This window comes from Pleurodeles waltl, chromosome 9, assembly GCF_031143425.1.
Source record: "Pleurodeles waltl isolate 20211129_DDA chromosome 9, aPleWal1.hap1.20221129, whole genome shotgun sequence".
NCBI lineage: Eukaryota > Metazoa > Chordata > Amphibia > Caudata > Salamandridae > Pleurodeles > Pleurodeles waltl.
In genome coordinates, this window is record NC_090448.1 from 385,618,423 (window position 1) to 385,645,940 (window position 27,518).

Here is a 27,518-nt window from a genome sequence, read left to right on the forward strand (position 1 = left end):
CTACCTGCAACTTTATTTCCGGTAACTAAAAAATAAAGAACAATACATATCAATAAAAGCACCAGCATCGGCCGTGGGCTTTCAAAACCGGCCTCGAAAGGCTCTAACCCACTGCGGAAATGCCCGATGGAATAAGGGGCCAGTCCAGCCGTTTGCAAGTAGATTGTGGAAGATGACAGTTTATAAACACCGCGTATTAGCTTAAACTCAAATATAGAGTGCTGTAATTGAATGTCATGTGTGTAAACAGCCTACCAACGTGGTACACGTTATGTGTTTTGTGTTGAGGAACAGTAATAATAGTTTCCATAGTTTTCAGCCATACCAGTCGCAAACAAGGGGAACTGTTTAGTTTCTTATGATGGGCATACACTTAACACTGTCTCACAAAATGGGAATTCTGGCGACTTCTGTCCAGTGCTCTTTCAAGGGGTACTGTAGTCCAAATATACCGTCTACAGTTGAGGCACTGCTGTATAGACAAAATGTAGTTATTTCTACTAATGTTGGTTAACTAAATTCTTCCTTAATATGCATAAATGCAACTTTCACTTCGTTTTTTGAAACGTTTAATTATGTTAGTTGACATCATTGCTTTTAATGATTTGCTTCTTGGCTTGAACATTTATTAGCATCTAGCCTTCTAATCTTATCAGCTAAACTTACCAGCTCAAACCTAGGTTCGGCACCTGGATGAAAGTGTTGTTTGACACTGTAAGTAGAGTCCATAGAAAATATGATTTTGCTGTTCAGGCACACCCCTGCCCAAGCCCAAATGCCCTTTTAAGGTAATTTGCTGCATTTTGGCACCCTGATGTGTCAATTTGTAGTACCACTGATGGCACCTTCCTACAGCTGTTTTATTGTAGAAGTACCTCTGTGAGTGTCTGCGGGCAGTGTTGTATACTGATGTGAACCAGCTGCGTAGTGAGTGCTGTGGTCAATGATTCTGTGCAAATGTTATTTTTTGTCATTAAATGTTGTTGTGGGTGACTGTGGGTGAATCATCTGGTGAGTGGTCTGAGTGACTTTATTTGACTGCTGTGGTGTTTGACAGCCTTTGTAACATGGACTGTAATGAGGAATAAAGTTCAGTGACCATTACTATGTAGTAGGGAGGTCAGGGATGTTGCTGTCTCGACAATATCTTGTCCTCTTCATGGTCAATAATGTGGTCATTCAAGTCTACAGTCTCGGGGAGTGGATAGGGAGCTCATTATAGTTAGGACAGTGACAGGGAAACCTAGGAGTTCCCAGTAATGAAATATGGAGATAGTGAATTACCAGTAAGTCACTGCAAAATCAACAGAATTCCTTATGTGTTCTTGTACACGCCAACAGATCTCCATTTAACCAGGTCATCCATTATTTTTCAACTGCATTAACATACAATGCATGGGCACCTGCAGTCTCTCGACCACATATTTTTTTCATATTCTAACAACACAGAGTGCCATATTATGAATAAGCAAAGAAATCAATCATTCCATAGGCACAGTGGTACAATTCCAAACTTTGGCCCTGATTCTGACCTTGGCGGACGGCGGAGGCCGTCCGCCAAGGTACCGCCGCCAAATCACCGCACCGCGGTCAGAAGACCGCGGCGGCCATTCAAACATTTCCTCTGGGCCGGCGGGCGCTCTCCAAAAGAGCGCCCGCCGGCCCAGAGGAAATGCCCCTGCAACGAGGACGCCGGCTCAGAATTGAGCCGGCGTAGTTGCAGGGGTGCGACGGGTGCAGTTGCACCTGTCGCGTATTTCAGTGTCTGCAAAGCAGACACTGAAATACTTTGCGGGGCCCTCTTACGGGGGCCCCTGCAGTGCCCATGCCATTGGCATGGGCACTGCAGGGGCCCCCAGGGGCCCCGCGGCACCCCCTACCGCCATCCTGTTCATGGCGGGTTTCCCGCCATGAACAGGATGGCGGTAGGGGGTGTCAGAATCCCCATGGCGGCGGAGCGCGCTCCGCCGCCATGGAGGAATCCCCCGAGCAGCGGAAAGTCGGCGGGGGACCGCCGACTTTCCGCTTCTGACCGCGGCTGAACCGCCGCGGTCAGAATGCTCGTGGGAGCACCGCCAGCCTGTTGGCGGTGCTCCCGTGGTCGGTGGCCCTGGCGGCCACCGGCCGCCAGGGTCAGAATGACCCCCTTTGTGTCTGATAGAGATTGTGCATACTGAGAATACTACACTAATTATATAGTAGAGCAACTTAGATTTACACAAAATCAAGAGACAACACACATTGATGACGTAATGCCAATTACCACTAACCAAAGCACTTTAATGAGGTGTGACTCATAATTGTAATATGAACAGTAACAGAAGTTACAGCACTTATGGGAATTCATGGGCACTCATAATCAGGGCCTGTGATTTTAACCGTCTATCTTGATGAGGGATATACTCCCAATTAACACTTCTGGATTTCTTTCCTCCTCCACCCTTCCATTAGTCCAGTTAATCTAACTAACAAACTCTCATATCCGCGGCTCAAATTAACTCATAATAATACTAAAACTGTACTCATATTTCCCGATACTAATCCATCACTAATTCTTGTTCGGTTCCGGAGTAGTGTGCTACTCGCTGAAAATCGCTTCGACGCCTCGTCAGGGGTAGTAAGCGCTATATAAAGACTATTACAATTACAGTTACAATGGTGAAGGTCCTTTATACCAAGACATAGTGACCCTCCTTTTTGCTAGCAGCAGTATAATTTTCAGTAGGTTCCTGAACTTTCTAGGCATCCTCGGACTCTTAGATCCCCACCATTGCCTGTGGCACCATCTTGGATAGTTGCCTTCAGTCCATTCAGCACCAAAGCATTAACAGTGACTGAGACACCTTGATTTTCTCTGGTGCACTAATCTCCATTCAAGCCCAGTGACCACATGCAGAGGCGTAACACAGGCATCCTGTGCCCCCTGTGGTGCAGGGCGGCCACCAATCATGAAGTGAGTTCCAATTCAACCCAAGACCAAAGATTACCCATAACATATGCGAGACTCAGGCAAGACTCGTCACATTAAGCAGGCGGACTTCATCGTTTTGTGTTTTATCATGGTCAAGTGGTATTAGGTTGTGGGAGCTAGGTCACTATTCTTCTAGGAGAGCTGCATTGGTCTTGTACTTTAGTACACTAACCCCTGAAAAGATTAAAACTACAGTATACTGCTTTAAAGAAGCAGACAGGCCCCACATGTACTTCAAGGCTTTCCACACATCTTGTTAAAGAATTTGAGACAATGGAAGAAAGACTAATTGTGTAAGGTTTTAGTGATTCAATATTAATTGGTGCCTGTTGTCTCAATATTGTCTTTCCAGGATTCTAGATGTGAGAAGGTCATAAACCAACATGGTTAGGCCAAAATGATAGACGTGGTGGATGCATAAAGCATTCATAAAGATCTGCCATTCTAGACACTGACAATCAAGGGCCATTTATGACAAGTCTACAAACTGAAAGCTCCCTATGTATAATAATGTTTGCCCTAATTGAACAGAACATTGGCTCTTCTCAGTACCCAAGTACAACTGTTTGCAGCGGTACTGGGCCTAGGGCATGGGTGCAGGTCATGCCCTCTGAGCAGTGTTTTAGGAAGTGCCCATTTGGGCGCTTATAGCATGGTACGTGTTAGAGGGCAAGGGCAGTGACCATGCCTTGTGTCCACTGCCAATTAAGTATAGTTATGCCCAGAGATTACAGCAGAAAAAGAGCTTTTTGAATACAGAGCATGTCTAAAGTGTATGGGTTATGAAGGTGGAGGTGTTCTGTTACCATATCTGTTGTGAAATGCAATGTTTTTAAGTTGTTGATCATTAGTAGAATAACCTTTGAGCAACAATTTCAAAACCCATATTTCACAGGAATTATGTCATACTGATGAATTATTTTCCATTATTTGTGACAATTACTTTATCAACCAATAAAACGTCCAGACATCAGTATAACGAAACGTACAATAGCAATAATATGTAGTAGCATTTTCAAAACACATCTCCCTGTTTCAAAAACATGTGATGTAAAAAGCACATAACATAAAGTTATGGAGTTCTATTGAGATTTACGAATCTCTGCCTCATAGTTGAGTATCATGTAACAAGAACCTCATCAAAGAGAGCATCAAGAACGGCACTGCAAATTATCAACATGGCGCTCCTTTTGTATCACACCCATTCTATTGTCTGGAGAGTTGCAGGACATCTAACTGTTGGGGATTGTTTTCCTGCAGCCATTAAAGCCGAGAGCAGGCGGGTAAATAAATAGCATATTTTACCTTGCTCATTAGTAGAATAAGTACTCCGGAACCACCAGTACTGGAGAAAGTGAGGAAAGCATTTCGTCGGAACCAGTAAGACTGGGTTGCCTAGTGGTGTCATAACAGCCCTGTACAAAAGAAGGAACATTTTCAAATAATTTGCCTGCTGCATACTTCACAAAGCTCTGGAAAAGTTTTTTTTTTAAACGCAATGTGCTTAGCTTCACTGCTCTGTATAAGGAGCCATAATACATAATTATACAATATTTATCCTCAGGAGCTAAATACCAACAGTAGGGCTCTATTCCCAAAAGTAAATCTTGCAGAATACATAAGTTTATAACCAAATTTACCTTTTTCACACCTGCCAGAAATTCAGGAGGTGGAAATGTATTTATTACTGTGGATTTCTCCATCAAGTGTGCAGAGAATTCCATTATCCTAAGTCTCATTGTTAAATTCATTGACACTCCACACCTTTAGATGAGCTTCTTCAAAGGTTTATTTCATGTCGGTTTCAGACCACTAATGCTCAAGATATAGGGGTTCATTACGAGTTTGGCGGAGAGGATTACTCCCTCACAAACGTGACGGATATCCCGCTGCTGCATTACAAGTTCCATTATGTCCTATGGAACTGGTAACACGGCGGACGGGATATCCATCACGTTTGTGACGGAGTAATCCCCTCTGCCAAACTCGTAATGAGGCCCATAGTCTGGTCAACTGACAAAATTCAAAGCTTCACTCTCCCCAGAGCCTGCTGCTCTATGACACCAATGGCAGCCTAGGTCCAATCGTCACCCAAGCAACAATGACACATTTAACATTCTTTTACTCTTGGTGAAGAAACAAACTACAGATCATCACACATCTTTTCCCGTACAATATTTGCTAAAGAATTGAAAAGAGAAAAAAAATGAAAAGAATAAAGAAAAAAAACTTTGCAAACAGAACATTGATAACATATATGTGCTTCCTCTACTTTATGTCATTACATAGGCCCTCATTATGACATTGGTATATAAATACCGCCTACCGCCATGCTGACGGCCGCCAACTTACCGCCGCAGTGGCGAATATCCGTTCACCATATTATGACACACACACCAATCCGACAGAATACAGCCACATACACAAATTCGCCAGCCCAAAGGTCAGTGCTAAACTGGTGGTCCCAAAACCCATACCGTTACGCCAAAAAAACAACGCCCATCACAGTATGACCCCCGAATCACCACGGTACATACTGCCGCACTCAGAATGGACAACCATATACAAAAAAACACTACATTGGCCAATACGAAAAACACACACCTGACACTCATACACACACCACACCACTATAAAACACACACCCACATTACCCACAACCCTTTACCAACAACAATTACTGCCAGGGGATTGACACAAACAGCACAGAGACAACTAGACACACACACCACTCACACCCATACATCCCTCATGCACTCCACATCACACCCCACCACATTACTCAACACACTCTCACCAACACACACCACACAACACCCATGGCACCACAAAGCCACCCCCGTTTCATTGAGGAGAAGTTAAGGGTCATGGTGGAGGAAATTGTCAGGTTAGAGCCACAGGTGTTTGGAACACAGGTACAGCAGATATCCATTGAAAGGAAGATGGAGCTATGGCGGAGAATCGTGGAAAGGGTCAAAGCCGTGGGACAGCACCCAAGAACAAGGGATGACATCAGGAAGAGGTGGAACGACCTACGGAGAAGGTACGTTCCACAGCAGCAAGGCACCAGCTCGCCATACAGAGGACTGGCGGTGGACTCCCACCTCCTCCCCCACAGCTCACAGCATGGGAGGAGCAGGTACTGGCAGTAGTGCATCCTGAGGGACTCACTGGAGTAGTCGGAGGACTTGACACTGGTAAGTCAACCTTTAACACTTATCACCCCCAAACCTGCATGCCATCACCCCCTCAACCTCACTCCCATCACTCCACTCCATCCCACACACTGCACCTACACATTTGACTAACCACAATGCCAGGCCCTGCATGCTATACAAATGCATGGACACCCCTCCCAGCCCTGCATTGACACCCATCACTAAAGCATGCACAGCATAGGGAAACTAACATTCCCACAATACATCACCATACACAAGCAAAAGGTGGCAGGGCAACAACTATAGAGGGGAAGCCAGGGATGTACAATATGTCTCACGCATGAACCATAATACATCACTTACATCCCCACAGGTGCCCCAGCCAATGTCAGTGGAGAGGAGGTGTCACGACTATCCAGTTCCCCAACAGAAGATGCACCCAGTGATGACAGTAACTCTGGACTTCAGGATCTGGATGACCAACCTGGCCCATCAGGGACCGCTGGACAGCCGGTTACCCAAGCCCACTCACAGACCACCAAAGAGCCTCCCCCACCAGGATCCAACACCACAGCACCCATCCAGCGTACCCACACCTCTGTCGACAGGACACGTCAATTAGCAGTGTGCCCACCTGTACAGGGACCCCAGGCCACACCGGATACCCAAGACAATCAGGGACCTGGGGTCAGTGGCAGTGGGCACACTGTTCAGGGGACAGAGGCACAGGCCCACAGGGACACTGGGAGGACTGCTGTGTGCCAGGGGGAGGACAGGACCAGGGAACCGACTCTCCAGGAGGCACTATCCGAGATCCTGGGAGCCTACCAACATTCCCAGGATACGATGGGCCAAATCTTTGACAACGTGCAGGAGGACAGGCAGCTGCAGGAGGGACAGTATCAGTGGATCAGGGAGGACTTGCAGGCCATCAACACCACCCTGATCTCCATAGCAAGGGTGCTGGCAGACATGGCCAACATCATGAGGGAGGCAACAGCACACCAGCGGGCCCCTACCACTAGCCAGTCAACTGAACAGCCCTCCACTTCCGCTGCCACTGGTGGCCAGGAGGCCCCGCCACAGGACCCACAGGCCACCAGCACCCCTCCCCCTGCAGAAGGTGAACCACCCTGCAAACATTCCCTGCTACCCAGACAGAAGCCAGAGACAATTGCCAATACCACCGCCAGGAAATGAGCCTCTCCTGATTGTCCCCCTTGTGTCCCACCCTGTCACCTTGTCCACCTTGAACTGCCTTTGCTCCCCTTCCTATGGCCACTTGGACACTGCACCTGTGCTACAAACAGACTGGAACAATACCCTGGACTTTCCTCCATCATAACCCTATTTCATTGCACTTTCCCCTCAATTTCTTAGCACTACAATAAACACTCTTGAACACAACTCAAATACTAGTATTTCATGTGTTCAAACAATGTATTAATGGAAACAGTTACATCTGTTGTAAATGAACTGTACAGTGTGAGAGCAAAGAAATAATGACCTGTAGCTGGCTGTAGTCAGCACATCAGTACACAGTTGTCATTGCACCAACATCTGTAAAATGATAATCCATAGGTGACAGTAAGTAGAGGTAAAACATGGGTAATGCCATCATGCCACAGCCACACAGAATACACCAATAGTCACAGAAATGTTAAGTTGCACTGTCTCACCTGTGTGCCATTGGAAGTACTGAGGTTCTGTTGTCCTCATCCTCATCCTCAGCTTCTTCATCCTCACTGTCAACAGGGTCTACTGCAGCCACAGGGGCATCTCCAGTCTCCTTCTCCTGCAGAAAAGGTACATGGCGTCTGAGGGCAAGGTTGTGCAACATGCAGCATGCCACTACTATCTTGCAGACCTTCTTGGGTAAGTAGCACAAAGATCCACCTGTCAGATGGAGGCACCTGAATTTTTCCTTCAGGAGGCCGAAGGTTCTCTCGATTATCCTTCTAGGTTCACCCATGTGCCTCATTATAACATTCTTCAGCCCTTGTCCTGGCATTCCTCACAGGGGTCAGCAGCCACAATAGGTTTGGGTAGCTAGAGTCACCTGCAGGTATTGAGAGACAACATTTAGCCACACACTATCTTATGAGGTTAACACCAGAGGCATACGCTAGCATACACTGGGTGCGGACCAAGACTCACCTATTAGCCCACCCTGTGCCTCTGTAGTTGGGCCATCGCATTTGGGATGCTGCTATTCCTCAGGTAAAGGCATCATGCACCGACCCTGGATACTTAGCATTGACGTGGGAGATGTACTGGTCCGCCAGGCACACCATCTGCACATTCATGGAGTGGAAACTCTTACGATTCCTGTACACCTGTTCATTCTGGCAGGGGGGGGCAAATGCAATATGTGTCCTGTCAATCGCCCCAATTTTATTGGGGATATGTCCCATTGCATAGAATCCGGCCTTCACAGTGGTCAAATCTTCCACCTGGGGGGAAGCTATGTAGCTGCACATGTGTTTTATCAAAGCAGACCGCACTCCTGCCAACACGATTGCGAACACTGGCTGTGACATTCCTGCTGCCAAGTCCACTGTCACTTGGAAAGAACCTGTTGCCAGGAAATGGAGCACTGATAGCACTTGCACAAGAGGGGGGGTTCCCAGTGGGATGACAGATAGATGAAATCAGATCAGGCTCCAACTGGGCACACAGCTCTGTGATTGTGTCCCTGTCCAGTCTAAAGGTGAGGATAATGTGCCCGTCCTCCAGTGTAGCTAAGTCCACCAGGGGTATGTACACAGGGGTATGTCTCCACCTCCTATTCATCCGCAGCGGTAGGTGTCTAAGGGACACAAGAGTGAGTAGGCTGTCGCAATTTGAACAACTAAACCATAACATCAGTCCACATGGTGCACTTATGTATTGGGACGGTGTAAATGTTGAAGTATGTGCCTATTTAACCTGTGATGCAGTGATTGTCAATAGGTCTGTTCCCCCCTGAAATGGCTACCGCCTGTCCTGTATGGAGGGACAGGTGGAAGTGAGGTCATTCCACCGACGTTGGGCATTGTGGTGGTAGGTGGTCTTGCACAGCCGTGCGATTCCTCATTGGATAATATTGGGCCCTATGGAGTACAGTGGCCAATGGGGATGTACGCCGGCGGTGGAGGCGTACACCGCCCCGGACGTGACTGCCATTTTATATCTGATTCCTCACTTGTTTCCTGACCATCAACAGGAGAAGACCTACACTGCGGGTGCTGCTGTGACCTGTGTCTGGAACCTATCATGGCCCGTGTGACCGGGCAAAGGGCCCCAGCCTTCACTTTGGAGGAGTTGGAGCGACTGGTGGATGGGGTTCTACCCCAGTACGGACAGCTGTACAGGCCTCCAGACCAACAGGTGAGTACACGTTGCATTTGGCATGGATGCATGGGGATGTGTGTAAAGGCATTGTTTAAGGGTGGGTGGGGGATTGTCTGTTGGCAGTGTACTTGTTGTGAGCTGGCCTATGTGTGTGCCAATGGTGATGCAATTGGGTATGGTGGGCCATGTGTGTCACAGGCTGGACTGTTTGTTTAATGGAGTTCTCATGTCTGTATTACCTCTGCAGGTTAGCGCCCATCAAAAGAAGGGATTATGGCGGGCCAACGCCAAGGACGTGCGGACCCTGGGGGTCTATGACAGGCGGAGCACCCACTGTCGGAAACGATGGGAGGACCTGAAACGCTGGGCACAGGAGACTGCGGAGGCCCAGCTGGGGATGGCCTCCCAATGAGGAAGGGGTGCCCGTCGGACCCTGACCCCCCCGATGGCCTGCATACTGGCAGTGGCCTACCCTGAGCTGGATGGGTGCTTGAGGGAACCACAGCAGCCACAAGGGGGTGAGTACAGTGGATTTCATTACATATTTTGGCTGGTGGGGTGGTATCCGGGTGGTGGATTTGTGTTAGTGGGTGCTCCTATGCCAGGCCAGACATTGCAGCGTGGTTCAACTGAAGGGTAATGGTTGCATGGCAAATACAGGTAACGTCGCTTTTTAGCAGCCCATTTCAGGCAGGCCATCGTGGGTTCCAGGTGTGCTGCAGTTGGCGGTGTGTGGTCCTCATCTTGCCTTAGTGACTAGCCATATCACTGGTAGTGCAATGCATAGTGCTTATGCCTGTTCCCTGTGTGTGATGGTGATGTGCATGCCAATGGTGGTGTTGGTGCAGTCATTGACCAATGTATCCTTTTTCTCCCCCCCTTTCTTGTTTTGTAATCCTGTCCTTGGGTGCATTAGCATAATCTGGCGGAGGAGCAGGGGCACCAGTGACAGAGGGAGCTGCATCCCACAGGACCCTGGAGCCAAAGTCCACCGATGTTGAGGGAGCCAGTGGGACGGAGGACGAGGGGAGCACAACAGAGGAGACTGGAGGAGACAACACAGACTCTGATACCTCCTCCGATGGGAGCTCCCTGGTGGTGGCGGACATTTCTGTGACCACCCCAGCTGCAGGTACAGCTGCCACCCCCGTACCAGCACCGCCCTCCCAGTAGCCCCTCAGTGACTTGCCCGTATCTGCTCACCCAGGAGGGTGGGCATCACCTTCGCCCCAGGCACCTCAGGCCCTGCCCCAGTGAGCCCTGCTTCCCTGAGTGAGGAGGCTAGTGACCTCCTGAGATCCATCTCTGTAGGGCAGTCAACCATTGTGAATGCCATCCAGGGGCTGGCATCCTAGATGCATAAATGCAATGCATTCCTGCAGGGCATTCATGGTGGATTGGCGGCCCAACACAGATCGATTCAGGCTCTGGCCTCCTCTCTGATGGCAGCCATTGTCCATGTTTCTACCATCCCCCCTCCAACTACAACTTCCCAGTCCCATTCTCCTCAACCCAAACCCATCCCAGGCACACATACAGAGTGGCACAGGCAAACACAAGCACCACACTTCATCCCACAAGCACTCATACAAACACCATACAGTTGCAGACACTACAACATCCACTGCCTCCACTGTCTCCCCTCCTCCTCCTCCACCACCTCCCTCCCAGTTACGTCCACAATCCTACCAGCATGCACTACATCAACATCCACTACCAGCATCACCACACCAAGCAGAACACACACCTCACTGGCAGGCACCTCCACAACAACCATGCACACGTCCCCTCTGCCCTCTCCCACCCTGTCTGTCCCCCCTCCTAAAGGACACAAACGCAAGCACTCACACACCCAACAGCCATCCACCTCACATCAGCATACTGCCCATGCACCTGCACCCAGGTCCAGCAGACATACACCTCCAACAACCACTCCCTCATCATCCACTCCCATTACTCCTCCTTCCTCCCGCCCCACTGTCCCTTAAAACCTTTTCCTTTCCCAATTTGACCTCTTCCCTACCCCTCCCCCCGTCCTACCAGTATTTGCAGGGTACCAAAGACACAGCCCAGCACCTCAGCCAAACAGTCCACGAAACAGTGGTAGCACCACCTACTCATGGTGGTAAGGATACCACACCGCCATCGAAGAAGGGGAAGGAGCCAGCACCACCAGGAAAGAAGGGGAAGGGGCCTGCACCACCTTGAAAGAAGGGGAAGGAGCCAGCACCACCAGGAAAGAAGGGGGAGGAGCCAGCACGACCAGGAAAGAAGGGGAAGGAGTCAACCACTCGAGAGACTGTAGCCTTGCACTCCCCAGGACAGAGCAATGGGCATGGATCCCCCTCCAGAACCAGTGGGGAAGTTCCTGTATTCGGCTGAGGTGCCCCCCACACCACATCCCCCTGAGGTGCCTTCCCACTTGCAAAATGATGCCCCTGCAGTGTTCTTTCCGGATGTGTCAGGATACAGGTTGGGCCTTGGACATTGCCCTGTGGCCTTTTGTGCCCTTATGACTTTGGTCTGGGCATTAGCCCTTTATGAACATCTGTAAATATATTTGGATCATGTGGTGGGTTTTGCTATGCTAATACATTGTCAGTATTTCAGCAGTCTGGTCCGTGTTTTATAATGCATTGTGTCGTGTGCCATTGGTTCATATGTGCAGCTAGTTGTGTGTATGGTGTGTGTCGTGCATGTGTGTGTGCATCACTGTTGTTTTCCTCCCTTGTGTGCTAGGCGGCTGTAGTCACCGTCGTCATCTTCAACGGCGTTAGTGTTCCAGGTAGAGCACTACATAGAAGAGCATCGGGAAGACTTGCAGTTCGGGTTCCATGGTGGCGTAGTTCTTCCCTGTGTCTCCAATGGTGAGTCCTTTCACTTCTCAGCTCTGTTTCCGCCAGGCTTTTGTTGGTGTTGGTACTGCCCCGGAAAAAGTGGTGGTTTGCAGTGTCTTAATGTGGTGGGCGGTGCATTGTCTTCCGCCTGGCTGTTGTTGGCTACCGTTGTGGTGAGTGTTGTTTCCGCCCTGGCGGTTGGTGTGGTACATTGGCTGTCTATTGGAGTTATCACTGCCATGGTCATAATTTGGCTGTACTTACCGCCAGGCTGTTCGCGGTATTACTGCCACTTTATTACTCACTGCCAGGCTCGTAATGAGGGCCATAGTCTTTTTGCCAGACAGGTTTGTTCCTAGACCTGTTAGCAAATTCAATATGAGCTGGATGTTTATCATTTTGTATCTTGCATTGGTAGAATCACTGAATTTTCAGTCATCTCATCATCACACTATAATTTATTGTCACTCCACTTTGTCAACCTCAAGATATTCCACACATTGCCTGAATCCTGAATCACTACATTTTTCTTCACCTTAGAAATGATGAAAGGCCCTATGAACTTAGATCGACCCTTCTTTGATAAACCTGATTTCCTGATCAACACTTTATCACCAACTTCCCATTGTTTTTTTGTGTGCTGAAGTTTTCTTATCAAATCTAGCTTTATACCTTTCCTGGTGTGATGTGCAACAGAAATTCAGATCATCTTCAGGTATATTTAAATTTTTCTTGCAAGACATAACCTTTAACCATGCTGGACTCAGTTTATTGTGTGATCTACCTCTCAACGCAACAAATGGAGAAACAGAAGTCACACTATTTGGTGTGTTTCGATGATCCCACATGTTTCTCTTAACATATTTTTTAAAGAAAATTTAGTTTTTAATGCTCTTTGGGCACAACTCTTCACTATTTTATTCATACTTTCTGCCAGACCATTAGCTTGTGGTGAGTACAAAGCTGTTTTGTAATGCACAATTGACAAACCTTTCAGACAAATGCACATCTTCTATGAAAAAAACTGAACTCCATTGTCTGTAATCAGGCATTCAGGTACACCTTCCCAAGAAAACTCTTCAGTAAGAAACTCAATTACTGTTTGTGAATTTACATATAGTACACATTTGGTGACCACCCATTTGGAAGTAAAATCAACCAACAATAAAACACATTGCTCATTCCTATACAAAAGTTCCAAAGGACCTGCATTATCCAGTCTTAGTTTGGTCCAAGGTTCAGTGGGAATTTCTATTGAAGCTAAAAGGGCCACACGTTTTCTTGCATTTATCATTAACTGCCACAGTCTTTCACAACCTCTTCCGTCGGACGATCCATCCCTGGCCACCAATACCATTCATGCAACCTAGCTTTGGTCAAGCTCCTCCCAAGACGTCCCTCATGTGCCAAATTTATGAGTTTATCTCTGAGACTGCAAGGTGGTATTACTCTGTCACCCCTGAGGAACTTCCCTTCCACAATACAAAGTTGATCCTTAACATTTAGAAAACCATATAATGAGCTTGAAACATCCTTGTGGCTGGCCAACCCTTCACTACACATTCCTTAAGGATTCTAAAATCTACATCATTAAGATCAGCTTTACACCATTCTTTGTCATCAATTGCAAACTCGCGTACCCATCCTATCAATATGGTATCATCACCAATATCCTGTTTTTGATCAACTGGAGTCTTGGTAGACAGTCTGCAACTTCATTAGTTTTCCCTGGGACATAATCCACAACAAATTTGAAGTCAGTTAGACCTTCCATCCACCTTTTGATTCTAGGAGATGGACTTTCCACTTCTCTGCATGTAAAAACGTGACAAAGTGTACGATGATCTGATGTAACCAAAAATGGGATTCCCCACAGATAGAATTGAAAATGATAAATTACCCAAGTAACAACCGGTGGTTCCCATTCAATTACCGAATATCTCTCTTCAGCACCCTTTAATACACGTGAAGCAAAAGCCACTACTCTGACCTCACCCTCCACCACCTGGGATAGCACTGCCCCTAAACACCGAACACTGGCATCAGTTGTTAGTGTGGTTTTCCTACAAGCATCAAAATGCCCTGGTGTATGCAGTTTCCCAATCTTGTCCTTAATGTCATTGAAAGGCAAAGTACATTCCTTTGTCCAATCAAATCTGGAGTTATTTTTTAGCAACAACCTTAAAGGCAGTGATAGGTTAGGAAAACTTGGGATACATTTAGAGCAGAACTCAGCTAATCCCAGAAATGAACGCACTTGGTCCTTGTTTTCTGGGGTAAGTGCTTGAACAATACTATTTGCAAGATCCAGCTTTGGACTTATTCCTTCCCCAGAGATTGTATGCCCCATATAGGTTACCAATGTCACACGAAATCTACACTTTTCTTTCTTTATCACTAAACCAGTCTCCTGTAAGTGACCTAATACTTGCTATAACTGTTCATCGTGCTCCTGCTGATTCTTGCAATAAACCAATATGTTGTCTTGGAAAAACAAGGCCTTGTGTAATCCTTCTAGCAACTTTTTCATCACCCTTTGGAAACAAGCTGCAGCAGAGGCCAGCCCAAAAGGCATGAGGATAAACCTATAGGCTCCAAAAAGAGTTACAAGTGATGTGAGGTGTCTGGACTCAGGATCGAGTAATACCCGGTGATACGCAGAGGATAAATCCATGACACTAAAAAACTTGGCTTCTTTAGTCACAGCTAAGGTTTTCAATATATTGGGTAGAGGTTGTCTGTCTACCCAAATATGCCTAGTCAATCCCTGCAAGTCCACACACATTCCAGTCACGTTTCCACCATCCTTTGATGCCAAAACCACTGGAGCCAACCATTCTGAGCATTCAATTTCCTCAATTATTCCAGCATTAAGTAGCTTGCTTATTCCTTCCTTTAGGGGTTCAATCATTAAATTAGGTACTTCCCTTACTCTACTTCCTACATGTGTTGCCCCATTCTTTAACACAATTTTGTAAAGTTCTTTAGAAACCCTAAGTTGTCACCAAATACCTTGGGAAACTTGGAACACATATCTTCTGGTAATCCATCCAATGAAAGTAATAACACTTTCTATTGTGCATTTGGGCCCAAGGTAATTCCCATATCTCTCTGGTGTCTCCATCCCAAAAGCTGTCACCTCTTCTGGCCACAATTGGAAAATTGTATTTTCATCACAGCATAACCAAGGACATCTATTTTGACACCATCATAACCCACAGGATTTATGTCAGGCGGTAACAGCTCAATTTTATCTCCACCGAACACCATGTTTTTGTCACCCACCATAGTGTATGGTGACCCTGAATCAGCCAGCACCGAAAGCATCTTACCTCCTATTGAGATTTCACATTTAAGCCTCTCCAAAGATTCACCATCCACCAATCCATCTTCTCTCACACTCAATGCAAACTTTTCTTCTTCCTCTACACAGTGTACTCCTTGTATTTTAGTCCCATGACACACTTGTGCATAATGTGCCTTTTTCCACACTTTTTACATGTGGCAAATTTTGCAAAGCACCCCGGACTATTCAAAAGATGTCCTTCACTGCCACATCTAAAACATTTCGCACCGGGAATTTTGTAAGTTTCACTAATAGGAAATTGATTGCCTTTCTCACTATTAGTATTCCTTTTCCCATCCCCAGGCTTGTCCTTTTCTTTCTTCATTTTATACATAGCACTTTCCTCAACTTGGGCTTCTTTATTCCTGTCCTCTCATCTCTCGTACACATATAATGGTGCTTTCTATGCCCTCCACAATGGCAATTGTTTCTTTCAAATCAGGGTTTTTAGCCAACTGTTTTTCTTGAACCTTTACATTGTTAGTACACCTAACAACTTGATCTCTCACCAAAGAATCAGTGAGTTGACTGAATTCTCAAGTACGTGCTAACGTTTTCAGTGCTGTCACATAGCTTCCAATTTTTTTATTGTTTGCCCTGCACCCATGTAAAGAACTTATGGTGTTTCAATACTACATTTATTTGAGAACTAAAATGATTCTCCAGCATCATGACTGACATGTCATATACATTATCTGGTTCTCCTTTATCTTGCCCAATCATAAACTCTTCCAAGCTTTCATACACATTTCTTCCATCAATACCCAGATTATGCAATAATATAGCTTGTTTCCTTACAGCTGAGAATTTTCCACTCCTATTGCAATTAAATATGAGTCAAATAGTTGCCTCCACCTTTTCCAAGGTAATATTGGATCACCCTTGTCAGTTAAGAATTGTGGTGGCTGAGACATATTTGTTGCTGCCATTACTATTGTTATAGTAAACTTGTGTTTTACCAGCTGTAAAACAAAAATAAAATTGTACAACAAATAACCAAATCAAATATGTGACATTCAGAATTTGCATGTTCCCTGAAATGTCTTCCTTTCTTTTTTCTTTAATTTAAAAGTATGGTATGCGCATCACCGATCCTAAAAGAATTGTGTGCACAGTTGTTGATTATGGTGTGTGCATCATTGATCCTAAAAAAAAAGTTTGTATGTGTAACCCTACCGAAACGTACTTGTTTTGTTCGACTTCACTCTTTGCTTGCACCTTTAAGGAATATGCTTTTTAAAGGAAGATGTGCGCGTCAGCACTCAGGAGCATGCATGCTCAGTTATGCCCAAGGAAATCTTTTTCACAGTAAAGAATGTGAGTGTTACCGGGCTTATACTCGTAATCCTCCCAACACTGGCCAAACACACAGATGTGCCGCACAGAAACAACTGTGCTCTATGCAATATTGAAGAAGATTACCCCTTTAAGAACTTTGCCTTTAAGAGAGGGTGAGCGCGTCACCACGCTTATACTTGCTATCCTCCAAACACGGGCAAAACACACGGATGTGCAGCACAGAAACAATTGTGCTGTATCCAATATTAGAGAGGAGTGATCCCTTTAAGAACTTCACCTTTAAAAGAAGGTGTGCGTGTCACCGCGGAGGAGCTTCATTGCATTTCCACTTGCTGAGTCTTTTGACCAGGAAAAAAAGTGTACAAGTCACTGTGCTCACACATATAATCCTACGGACACTGGCAAGACAAGTGCTATGATGTAACCTATGAGGCCTTCTTAAAGGGTGAAAATGCAGTTTCTGACAAAACTACAAAAGACGCGCTCAATGCCCCACATGAAATGTAAATCAATGAATTTGTAATTTAAGCTTTTGTGTCACCATACTGCATCATTCAGATCCTGGCACATCTGCACATACATGTGTGACACACTTGAAATTACAGCTGCTTAGTAATTGACACCCATTCCAGTTGGCCAATTACTTGAAACTTCCTTCTTAGTTATAGTGATAAATATACTCATAGTCATCTACAATAGTAAACTGTGTGTTCAATGTCTTGGTATCCAGTTTCCAGTTGTAAATGTAGGTTCACGGGGAAGTTGGTGGTCACACACCTGTCCCCTAGTAGGGGCTCGTCGCCAGTGTTAAATTCATTGACACTCCAAACCTATAGATGAGCTTTTTAAAGGTTTATTTCTTGTAGGTTTCAGACCACCAACCCTCAAGAGATAGGGACTGATTTATGGAAAGTGGCGCTGCACCGAGTGCAGTGCCACTTTCCCTGCGCTCCCCTACCGCCACCATGTGTGCACCATATTTAAAATACGGCGTCATTCTATGTGACACTTTTGATGTACTCTGCAGGAGTAGTGACAAAATGTTGGAGCTACTCATGCAGAGTACATAGGGGTACATTCTAAATAATGGAAGCCCCCTTTTAGCCCATGCTTTGAGCAGGTGTTAAAAGTGCCAAAAACAATGGTGCACAAAAGCCCATAGATTTCCTTGCACAATTTTTTCAGCTCCCCTGACGGGGGAACGTCCCTCTTGCATACATTATGCCTGGCTCAGACATAATGTGGGGCAAGGGTTTACAAAGTGGCGCAATGCAAGCACTGCACCACTTTGTAAATATGGCACGTGGGAAATGCCAACTTAATGCCTAATTTCCATCTAAATAAAGGCTGCAAATGTGGTGCAAGGTGGCACTAGGGGCTCATAAATATGTATCATACTCTGGTAAGCTGACAAAGTTAAAAGCTTCACTATCCCCAGAGCCTGTTGCTCTATGACATCAACGGCAGCATAGGTTCCATTGTCACCCAGGCATCAATAACACATTTAACATTATTTTACTCTTGGTGAAGAAACAAACTACAGATCATAACACTCATTCAATATGGGAGAAGTGAGTGTTTTAAGGTATGATTTTCCTTGCATTTGTTGGCATTCCCAAATTCTTAGTGGTCGCCGTTCCTCTCATGTAATGGCTGGAGTAACTCTACCACTGATGGGGAACAGATCACCACCAGATTTACTGTGTTGTAGAGGAATACCTTTCACCACGTGGAAAAATGTTTTCCTCACAGAATTTTTTTTACAAAAAGATGCATTTGCAGAGGAGGCACCATTCCCCCTCTGTGGATTAATTCATGATAGATAACTCCAATGAAGTGGAATAAGAGCCTCCTCAAAAAGTCTCGTAACCTCCCCACTATGCCACCTGGAAACATTTGCCTTGCTCTCTCTTTCGATCGTACCATCAGGATTGGGTAGGTATAGATTTGAGATTTAGCTGCTGCTATATTTGACTCAAGATATTCAACATTTAAGATCTAGCAGGTGACAATGTTGACAGGGATAATTCCAAGACTGCACCTTATGGTATTAGCATGAGTACAAATGACTGCCCTATTCGTTTTTTAAAGGCTGTAATGAGGAATAATTTACTGTAGTGAGATTGGAGCACATGATTAATCTGTGGAGTGCGGTATTACCATACTTCTCATATTTCTGGAATCGGGCACATTGTTGCAGATCAGCTCTTTATAAGGGCTTTACTCACTGTGATGACTTAATTCAGAGTTTGTAACAGGAGTTAGGGATAAATTGGGTGCAGTCTAAGAACACTGAAATATATCTCAAAGGAACTGACATACATAAATTATATCATTTCCTACATAAAAACACAGTGCTGTACAGAATTCTGAATGATCATCAGTAAACAGAGATTTCCTGCAATATGCACAAATAGTTGAGCTTTTTGTATAACTCTATGGTGTATAAATGAAACATGTGAACTAAAAGTGACCCCGTACTTTTGACACTTGTTCTTTTCCACGTGTTGCATTCTGCATTCGATGGTAATTTTAAATTCCATTTAAACCGTTATGTTTTCATTAAAAAAATATGCAAATATGTTTCATGCAGAGCTTAACATAACATATTTAATTGTAAAATATATTTAGGCATATTGTAGCATTATAAAGCATTCTAAATAGCAAGAGTTTGTGTTGTCAAACAAATGCTTCCCATTTTATCAACTTTATAAAGGATGAAATGCTGAGAAGCCCATGCAGTGTCCTCCAGAGTACAAGCAACTTCAGCAGAAATCACAAAACTGGCACTGATAACTGCCTAAAAACACATGCATATCACGTGAACTAAGTGGAATGGTCCATAGAATGTTATTTTATTAACTGCCACAACGCAACATAAGTTTTCCCATTTAGTGCATATTAGAAAAGGTCTTACAGTAAAAAGAAAATAAACAAACCACTACTAAAAAAGCATACTCGCCAAGTGTGTGTGCGTGTGTGTGAGCATCCGTGCGTGTGTGTGTGTGATTTCATTGTCTGACATTTAATTAAACCCTGGTGAGAGTTTGCATTGATAGTCTTTTGTTGTAGTGGGAGTGTCGTGGATAAGTTTATGTTCCTTTGCTTATTGGGAGAACATCAGCAGCCATGCCAGTGCTAACTCTCACATCTATACATGCAGGAACTTTTAGGTCAGCATCATGTAAATGAGACGAGTTTGCAGAGTTTAAGGACACATAAACACGCTCGAAAAGAGGGGGGAAACTAAATGGACACTCTTTGCTTGAGAAAAGACCCTGGGAGGGCCTGGAGCTCCCTTGGCTAGGGCTGCCCCACTTGGTCCTCTCTCTAGACGTAACGTCTCAATGTCCCCTCGCCCGCCCTGCAATCTCGGTTTTCAATAACGTCTCAATGTCCCCAGGCATGCAGTCTCGGTTTCTACATGCCTTCGCCCGTAAGCGGATTTGTACAGCGCGTGTCGATCTGTGCACAACATTTCCTGCACTAAGCTTTCAGCGCCAAATAAATACAAATCCTGCTCTTTCTCAGGCGGTGGGCATCCCTGGTTCCGTGGGAGGAAGAGGTTGGCGAATCTAAACTGGTTGGTCTGTTAGGATTTACGGAACTGGTCATTCTCTTTTAAGGCAGCAGTGCCCTGGGTCTTTGAAATGACACCTCCTGTTGTTTGTAGATAAAAAGGCCTACTATATTTATCTCGACAAACGACGAGTGTTGGGATTTGGGCTTTCTCTGTGTTAAACGTAATCTATTTCTTGGAGTTTTGGGTTCCATTTAGGGTTTCCCGGCGCAATTGTCTAATGCGCGTCTCTTAGCAAAGAGCTTCCTCGTGGACGTTTCCAGTGTGAAAGGCACGTGCGCGTCCCTCATCCAGAGGCGCGCGGTCCCTGGGGCTTTCACATCACCGCGCTGATTTGCTGCAGTGTAGACTGCAGCGCTCAGCGCCCGCCCTCCCTCCCCTCCCTCACTGGCGCGCGCTCCTCTCCTGCTCAGCATCATTCTGGAGCTAAGGCAGGCACGCGGCAGTGGTACCCACAGCCCATTCATGCCTTGGAATGCCTGAGTGACATCCCGGCGCCCCCAGAAGAACGTACCAGTCATTCCCGATCCCTCCCCGAAAGATGCAGGCCAGCGCTGACTCTACCAAAATGGAGTGCATGTGGAGCAACTGGAAGGGCCAGGGTACGTTATCCTTTTGCGTCGTGCATGCTGCCTTTCCAGAGAAGAGACAGGTTGCAACCCATTGTAACGTAATCAGTTGTTTTGTGGTGCCTATTTGAGCGTCAACAGACATGCAATGCTTTGTAATCTTTAAACCGTGCGATGCTTGTCGGCCAGGCGGCTTGTAGTTCTGCACCCTTGAAAAGGGGACACACCCATTGTCAAATCCGCGTCTCCCGGCAACACAAAGGGCGCCCAGATGATGCAGCGGTGTTAACATTAGAAATATTGGGGTTCTTACAATTGCGATAGACGCACCCATGAAACGCTGGAAATAATTTATCAGGAAACAGCTATCATTAAATATTCCATAGCTGGGCATTGTTGGAAACTGTGGTGCATTTTTTTTTACTTTTTTGATGTTTTAGGGAAGCCAGTGTATTTCGCCACCTCCATTACAACATTTGGGTGTGGCCACCTTCCCAGCTCGCTTCAGAGAGCTGTGCAGCCATTTTCGCTCAGCATCAGACAAGGCTGCTGGCATTCTTTCTTTGTTTTGTTGGGAGGGTCGGAGCCTGACGGAGCTTTACGCAGCGGGTTGGAAGAGCTACCACTGTATAGAAACACAGCCTGGGTTAATTCACTGTTTCCTTATTTAAAGATTGTAGGGTTTTTTGTGTTGCTTTGTGTCTCTGACAGGAACAGCAAACACAGTGGATACAACAACTTGATGTGTATATTTGTAAATACTATCTCTTACAACCTGCAAGCTGAACGAACCGACGAAGCTGCCATATCAGTATATTAAAGAACACGAATTTCCATAACTACAGGTTTTAACCCCAAGAGGATTATGTTGCTTTTAATGAAAATACATTCAAGGAAGTCCTGTTTATTTCTCATATCAAATTCGAGGTTTTATAATATATAAAAGCCATTCGCATGCCTTCGGCATCACTCTCGTTCGTCTCCCACAGTGAATATGATGATTCAAGGACAACAGTATCCTTGTAGGATTTTTGAGTTTACCACTTAAGGGAATTTTTAAAACATAATGACTATCATTTGATGCTGAACAAATTCAGCGTTCAGCTCTGTACCATAATTTGTTCACAAAGGCAACGCGGAGCGTGGTTGGAAATGGTGAATCCCGTGTCTGTGGCTCGCTCCTCTTATTTTTCATGAATTGGTCTAGACGTGACGTGGTTGCTTGTTGTGTGATGGAGATCAACCTGGCGAGCCGGGCGCCTGCCTTGATCAAACTTCGGCGCTATACAAAACGTTCGTATATTGTGACACTGCTGTTTTGGGAAAAGAAAACTGACAGCAAAGGCAGATGTCCAGAAATCATTGATGATAGGGGTTGTGGCCATCAGAAAACAGCGTTTGTTGTTGCTGGGAATCCGTTGGAGGGGTTCTATGAGCCTGAAATGTGATGCTCGAATCTTCACAAAGACATGGTCCCAGGGGGGTGCTTGTGTTTGTGTGCATGCAGGTGAGATCGAAGACCCACCAGTTCTGTTTTGATCAGAACAGTGATATCAGCTATTGAAATGAGCCTATGCAGCTTTCCATTTTGGCAATCTTTTTGACACTACTCTCTCCTTGTTTAATAGTCTATCTGTGTAATAGGTATGTAGCACAGCTGCTCAACCCTAAGTGGATTTTCCCAATAATTAAGGTTATTATCAGATGACTCCATGTCACCGGGGCGAGTTAGTTTCCAGGCATGCGTTTTTATTGAATAACCTAAGGTGCTTTTGGAGTTGTAGTCTTTGTTGTGTTCAATTAAAGCAATTTGATAGAAGTACCAAATTAAATGGCTTGCAACAGGAAGCGCAGGCCTGGGTGCATAGTGTCCCCAATGGTGCAGTGCCACCCTGTAACCCTGGCAACAATTGCAATCCTAATAGCAAGAAATCACCTATTCATGTCAAGCTGGTTGTGAGTTTGCCCATTCCATTAAACTATATTTAAAATTCAGATTTACATTTTATGACCACACTCTTGCCAAGGCTAGTGGAAGCTATGTGTGACAGAACAGAAAAAAATACTGACCCCACCCATGTGCTTGGTGAAAAGTCAAATTTTCATTGCTTATCAAAGTTTCAGCAAGAATCATCCACTGTAGGGGTTTGTTTCAGAACATATAAAATTGCCAGTCTGTCTTTGGGACATGGTGACCAGCCAGCATGACATTTCTTCAGAAAGTGTTCCACTCATACAGACAGAATCAGTTTTGAGAAAAAGATTCCTATCAAGCCAATGGGGATCTCTAAATGCAGTGATTGGGCTCCAGCAGAACAGGCCATGCCACCACAGTGGTTTGGCAGCCCATGTGCCAAACTCATAATGGCTTATTCCTAAGAGCACTGTGGAAAAAGGTCAAAATATGATTTAGCAAATTCACAACTAAAATGGATATAAGGCAATAGGTATTGAAGGGTCCCTCATGAAATATTCCAGTACTTCATAGCTCTCCAAGCAGGTCTGAATCTAGCGAAAAAGCCATCAACAATGGAAGAAGGATAAAAACATACAGGTATGCAATTTCATGTGGAATATAATTTTGTAGAAATGTGTATAGCATCTTTCTTCGCTTATACTTTCCACACTTTCATTCCCCTGTCCCGCCCTTGCCAGGAGGGCCCTCGTCATAAGTGGCCCTGTAAAAATGCAGCATTGCCATCACCTCCAGAGTTACTAATGCCACTTGGAGTGGTAACTCCAAGGCTCAGGAAATACCGTCCATTAGAATTTGGACCGAAAGGGTCCACTAAGAAATGAAGAATAACAGGGGGAATTGGTAGTTCTGGGTCCGGTTGCCACATTAATTCCTCATTTCCCCAGTATTTGCACGCGCACGTTTAATACTTAAGGAGTGTTGCTTTAGGTTCTTTGTGGTCATCACTGCTCCTGGTTGCTAAAGCAGCTTGGATGTTCACCTCTGACAGACTGAAAGTTTGCCATCATCTCAGCCCTGTTTTTAGTTATAACAATTCACTGAAAATGATTATGTAGAAAATTATTTGGGGAACTATTTTTAATCCCTTCTTGTAAAAACATACTTTAGTTTTGTGTAGAGCTTTCTGTTTACTAGCATTGCTTAAATATATAATTCGTAAACATTTTATGAAAACTGCGCGTTGAAGTTTTCTTGTGCACAAGGCCTACTATGCTGCTAGGAGTAGGTTTAAAAATGTGTCTGTTTAGATAAATCCTCTGACAGGGCAAGATGTGTGTTTGTGACTAACGTTTGAGCAATGACTCACTTGGGAGAAACACTTGTCTTTCTTTGCAGAATGTTCACAGTCATCGATCAGTCATCTCCAGTACATTCTGCTTACTTTACATCTGATGTCGTGCCACGCAATCAGGAATCAACTTTATCATCCTGGAAAAAGCTCATCCTTTTGGGCAATTTTAAAATGCGAAATAGGTGTGTTGGGGAAGTTGAACCTCAAGAATACAAAACAAATGCTCAGTTCTCGGTATTACGGACTATACATTGTGAAGTAACCCTTCCTCGGTGTGACTTTTCAGTTTTATTCAGCCATGTAGTCAAATACTTGAAAGTTGGATACCTGTGACCTGTTCAAACAGCTGTTTTTACTTGCTAGTACATTGGCTCACTCTATCTGTGAGTTACAAGTACATTCTGCTCACAGCCGTACTCTAATTTTGTTTTGGGTAAGGATCTATTGATATTCATGATGTACGTACCAGTTTTTATCCCTAAATGTCCTTCTGATTTCTAAACCACTCAATTTTTTTAGCAACCTGCATAAACGTTGTGTGAGAGAGAGAGAGAGAGAGGCAAATTTATTAGCAAGCAAAAATCTGAGGAATTCCTTCCAACCCTAACTATAACTACAGAGTGGCTACTGCCTCTTTGTAACATATGTGTATATATATATATATATATATATATATATACACACACACACACACAAACACATACATATATGTATACATATATATATGTGTGTGGATGGGTATGTATGTGTGTGTATGCTACAGAGTGGCAGTAGCCGCTCTGTAGTTGTAGTTAGGGTGGGGGTAATTAGGAATTCCTCAGATTTCTGCTTGCTAATAAGTTTGCCACTGGTTGAAGAAACACCAAAGAACTTTCCAGACCTACTGGTTTTCTACATTGGCAGAGGATGGAAATCTCTGTGGTGATTCATCAAGGGGGTGCAAAGAAAAAGAGGGGGGTCTCAAAACAGGTTTTTCCACCAATACATTTTCCTTATACTTTTGCGTCATGTGTAGAGCAAAAACGGCTCTAGTTGGCAGAGGTACCCACCCTTGTCCAAGTAGGGACCACAATCCTAGTAAGGGTAAGTCACACAGAATCGAAATTAACCTGTGCCCACCCTCTGATAGCTTGGCACTGAACAGTCAGGCTTAACTTAGAAGGCAATGTGTAAAGTATTTGTGCAATAACGCATACAGTAACACAGAGAAAACACCACAAAAATACTCCACACAGGTTTAGAAAACTATAGGATATTTATCTGGTAAAATTAAGGTAAAAATTATAAAGATCCATAAAGCACACGTTGAGATACCACTTTTGCAAGCTTAAAAAGTCTTAAATCTCAGAAATCAACAATTGTCTTTTGTTTGCACAAAGTACCTGGTTTGCGTAAAAAAATAACACGCACGGAGGCCGCAGAGGAGGAGATGCATGGAAAAATAGGGTGTGTCTCGAATTTCCGGCGTGGCACAGATGATGCATTGTTTCTTTTCATGCTGCAAGGGGCTTTGCGTTGGTTTACGGCACGCAGCCTTCATTTCTCACTGCAATGTGGGGATCTTTTTGATGCCCAGGGGCAATGTAGGGCAACTTCTGGGCATGCAGGAAAAAGTCACAAGCTTTTTGTCGATCCAGTAGACGATGCGTTGAATTTTCTGTCACACGGCAGGCTCTGTATCGATTCTTCACTCAGGAAGTTGGGCTGCATCGTTCCGGTTCAGGTGTGCATCGATCCGGTAGGCTGTCCGTTGAATTTCCGGCTGCAAGGCAGGCGCTGCATCAAATCTTCACTTGAGAAGTCCGGCAGTGTCGTTCCGTTTTGGCTGTGTGGTGATTTACTCACCTCGAGGCAGGCTGTGCGTCGTTTCCGGAAGGCTGTGCGTCGATTTTTGGCGCACAAGGAGTTCCTTCAAGAGATGAAGATTTTTGGCCCTGAGACTTGACTTCAGAAATCAGGAGGCAAGCTCAATCCAAGCCATTGGAGAGCACTTCTCAGCAAAGTCAAAGGGCAGCAAGGCAGCAGGGCAACAGCAGGACAGCAGTCCTTCTCAGCAAAGCTGTCCAGATGAGTCCTTTGGGCAGCCAGGCAGTTCCTCTTGACAGGTTGCAGGTTCAGGCCCAGAAGTGTCTGATTTCCTGGGGTTAGGGACCCAGTTTATATATCCCAAAATGCATTTGAAGTGGGGGAGACTTCAAAGAGTGGTTTTGAAGTGCACAAGGGCCCCTTTCAGTACAGGTCTGTCTGCCAGGTTCCCAGTAGGGGGTTTGGCAGTCCATTGTGTGAGGGCAGACCACTAGCCTTTGAAATGTGTCAGGCCCTCCACCCTTCCAACCCAGGAAGCCCTACTCTGTATGCAGGTGAATGCAGATGTGTCTGAGTGTCCAGTCTTTGTGGTTGTCTGGGTGGAATGCACAAGGGAGCTGTCAGCCAGCCCAGACCAGATGTGGATTGGAGACAGGCTGAAAGGCACACATGGATTTTAAGTGCAGGGAAATGCTCACATTCTAAAAGTGTCATTTCTAAAATAGTAATATAAAATCCAACTTCACCAATAAGCAGGATTTTCTATTACCATTCTGGCCATACTAAATATGACCAGTTTAACCCTTTTCTGATCAGAATATACCACTCATACAGTATGTGAGGGCAGACCGAATGCTATCCCATGAAAGGAGCAGGCCTCCCAGTAGTGGAAAACGCTTTTAGGAGTTTTCCACTACCAGGACATATAAAACACACCTGTATGTCCTGCGTTTTACCTACATAGCACCCTACCCTAAGGGTTACCTGGGGCCTACCGTAGGTGTGACTTATATATAGAAAAAGGTGAGTTTAGGGCTTGGGAAGTAGTTTTAAATGCCAAGTCAAAGTGGCAAAGAAACCGCACCCACAGGCCTTGCAATTGCAGGCCTGAGAAATGGTTAAGGGGCTACTTTTGTGGGGGGCACAACCAGTGTGCTGCAGCATTCAATTTACAGGCCCTGGGCACATGTAGTGCACTTTATTAGCGACTTACCAGTAAATCAAATATGCCAATTGGGAATGAACCAATGCTACCATTTTTAAGGGAAAGAGCATATGCACTTTAGCACTGGTTAGCAGTGGTAAAGTGTGCAGAGTCCTAAAACCAGCAAACAGTGTCAGAAAAGTGCA

The 27,518-nt window shown here is 45.2% G+C and overlaps 1 protein-coding gene across 2 annotated transcripts in view; it reads left to right on the plus strand.

The window, feature by feature from the left end:
* Positions 1-27,518, plus strand: part of RTN1 (reticulon 1) — a 587,255-nt gene that overhangs the window by 496,068 nt on the left and 63,669 nt on the right. Inside the window, exon 1 of one of the 2 annotated variants that reach the window (XM_069207016.1) lies at positions 20,820-21,126. The exons of the other annotated variant lie outside the window; for it this stretch is intronic. Within the exon in view, the coding sequence (XP_069063117.1) occupies positions 21,066-21,126 (61 nt within the window). The 5' untranslated portion in view covers positions 20,820-21,065. Of the gene's footprint in view, positions 1-20,819; positions 21,127-27,518 lie in introns of those variants that run through there. 2 annotated transcript variants of the gene reach the window in all.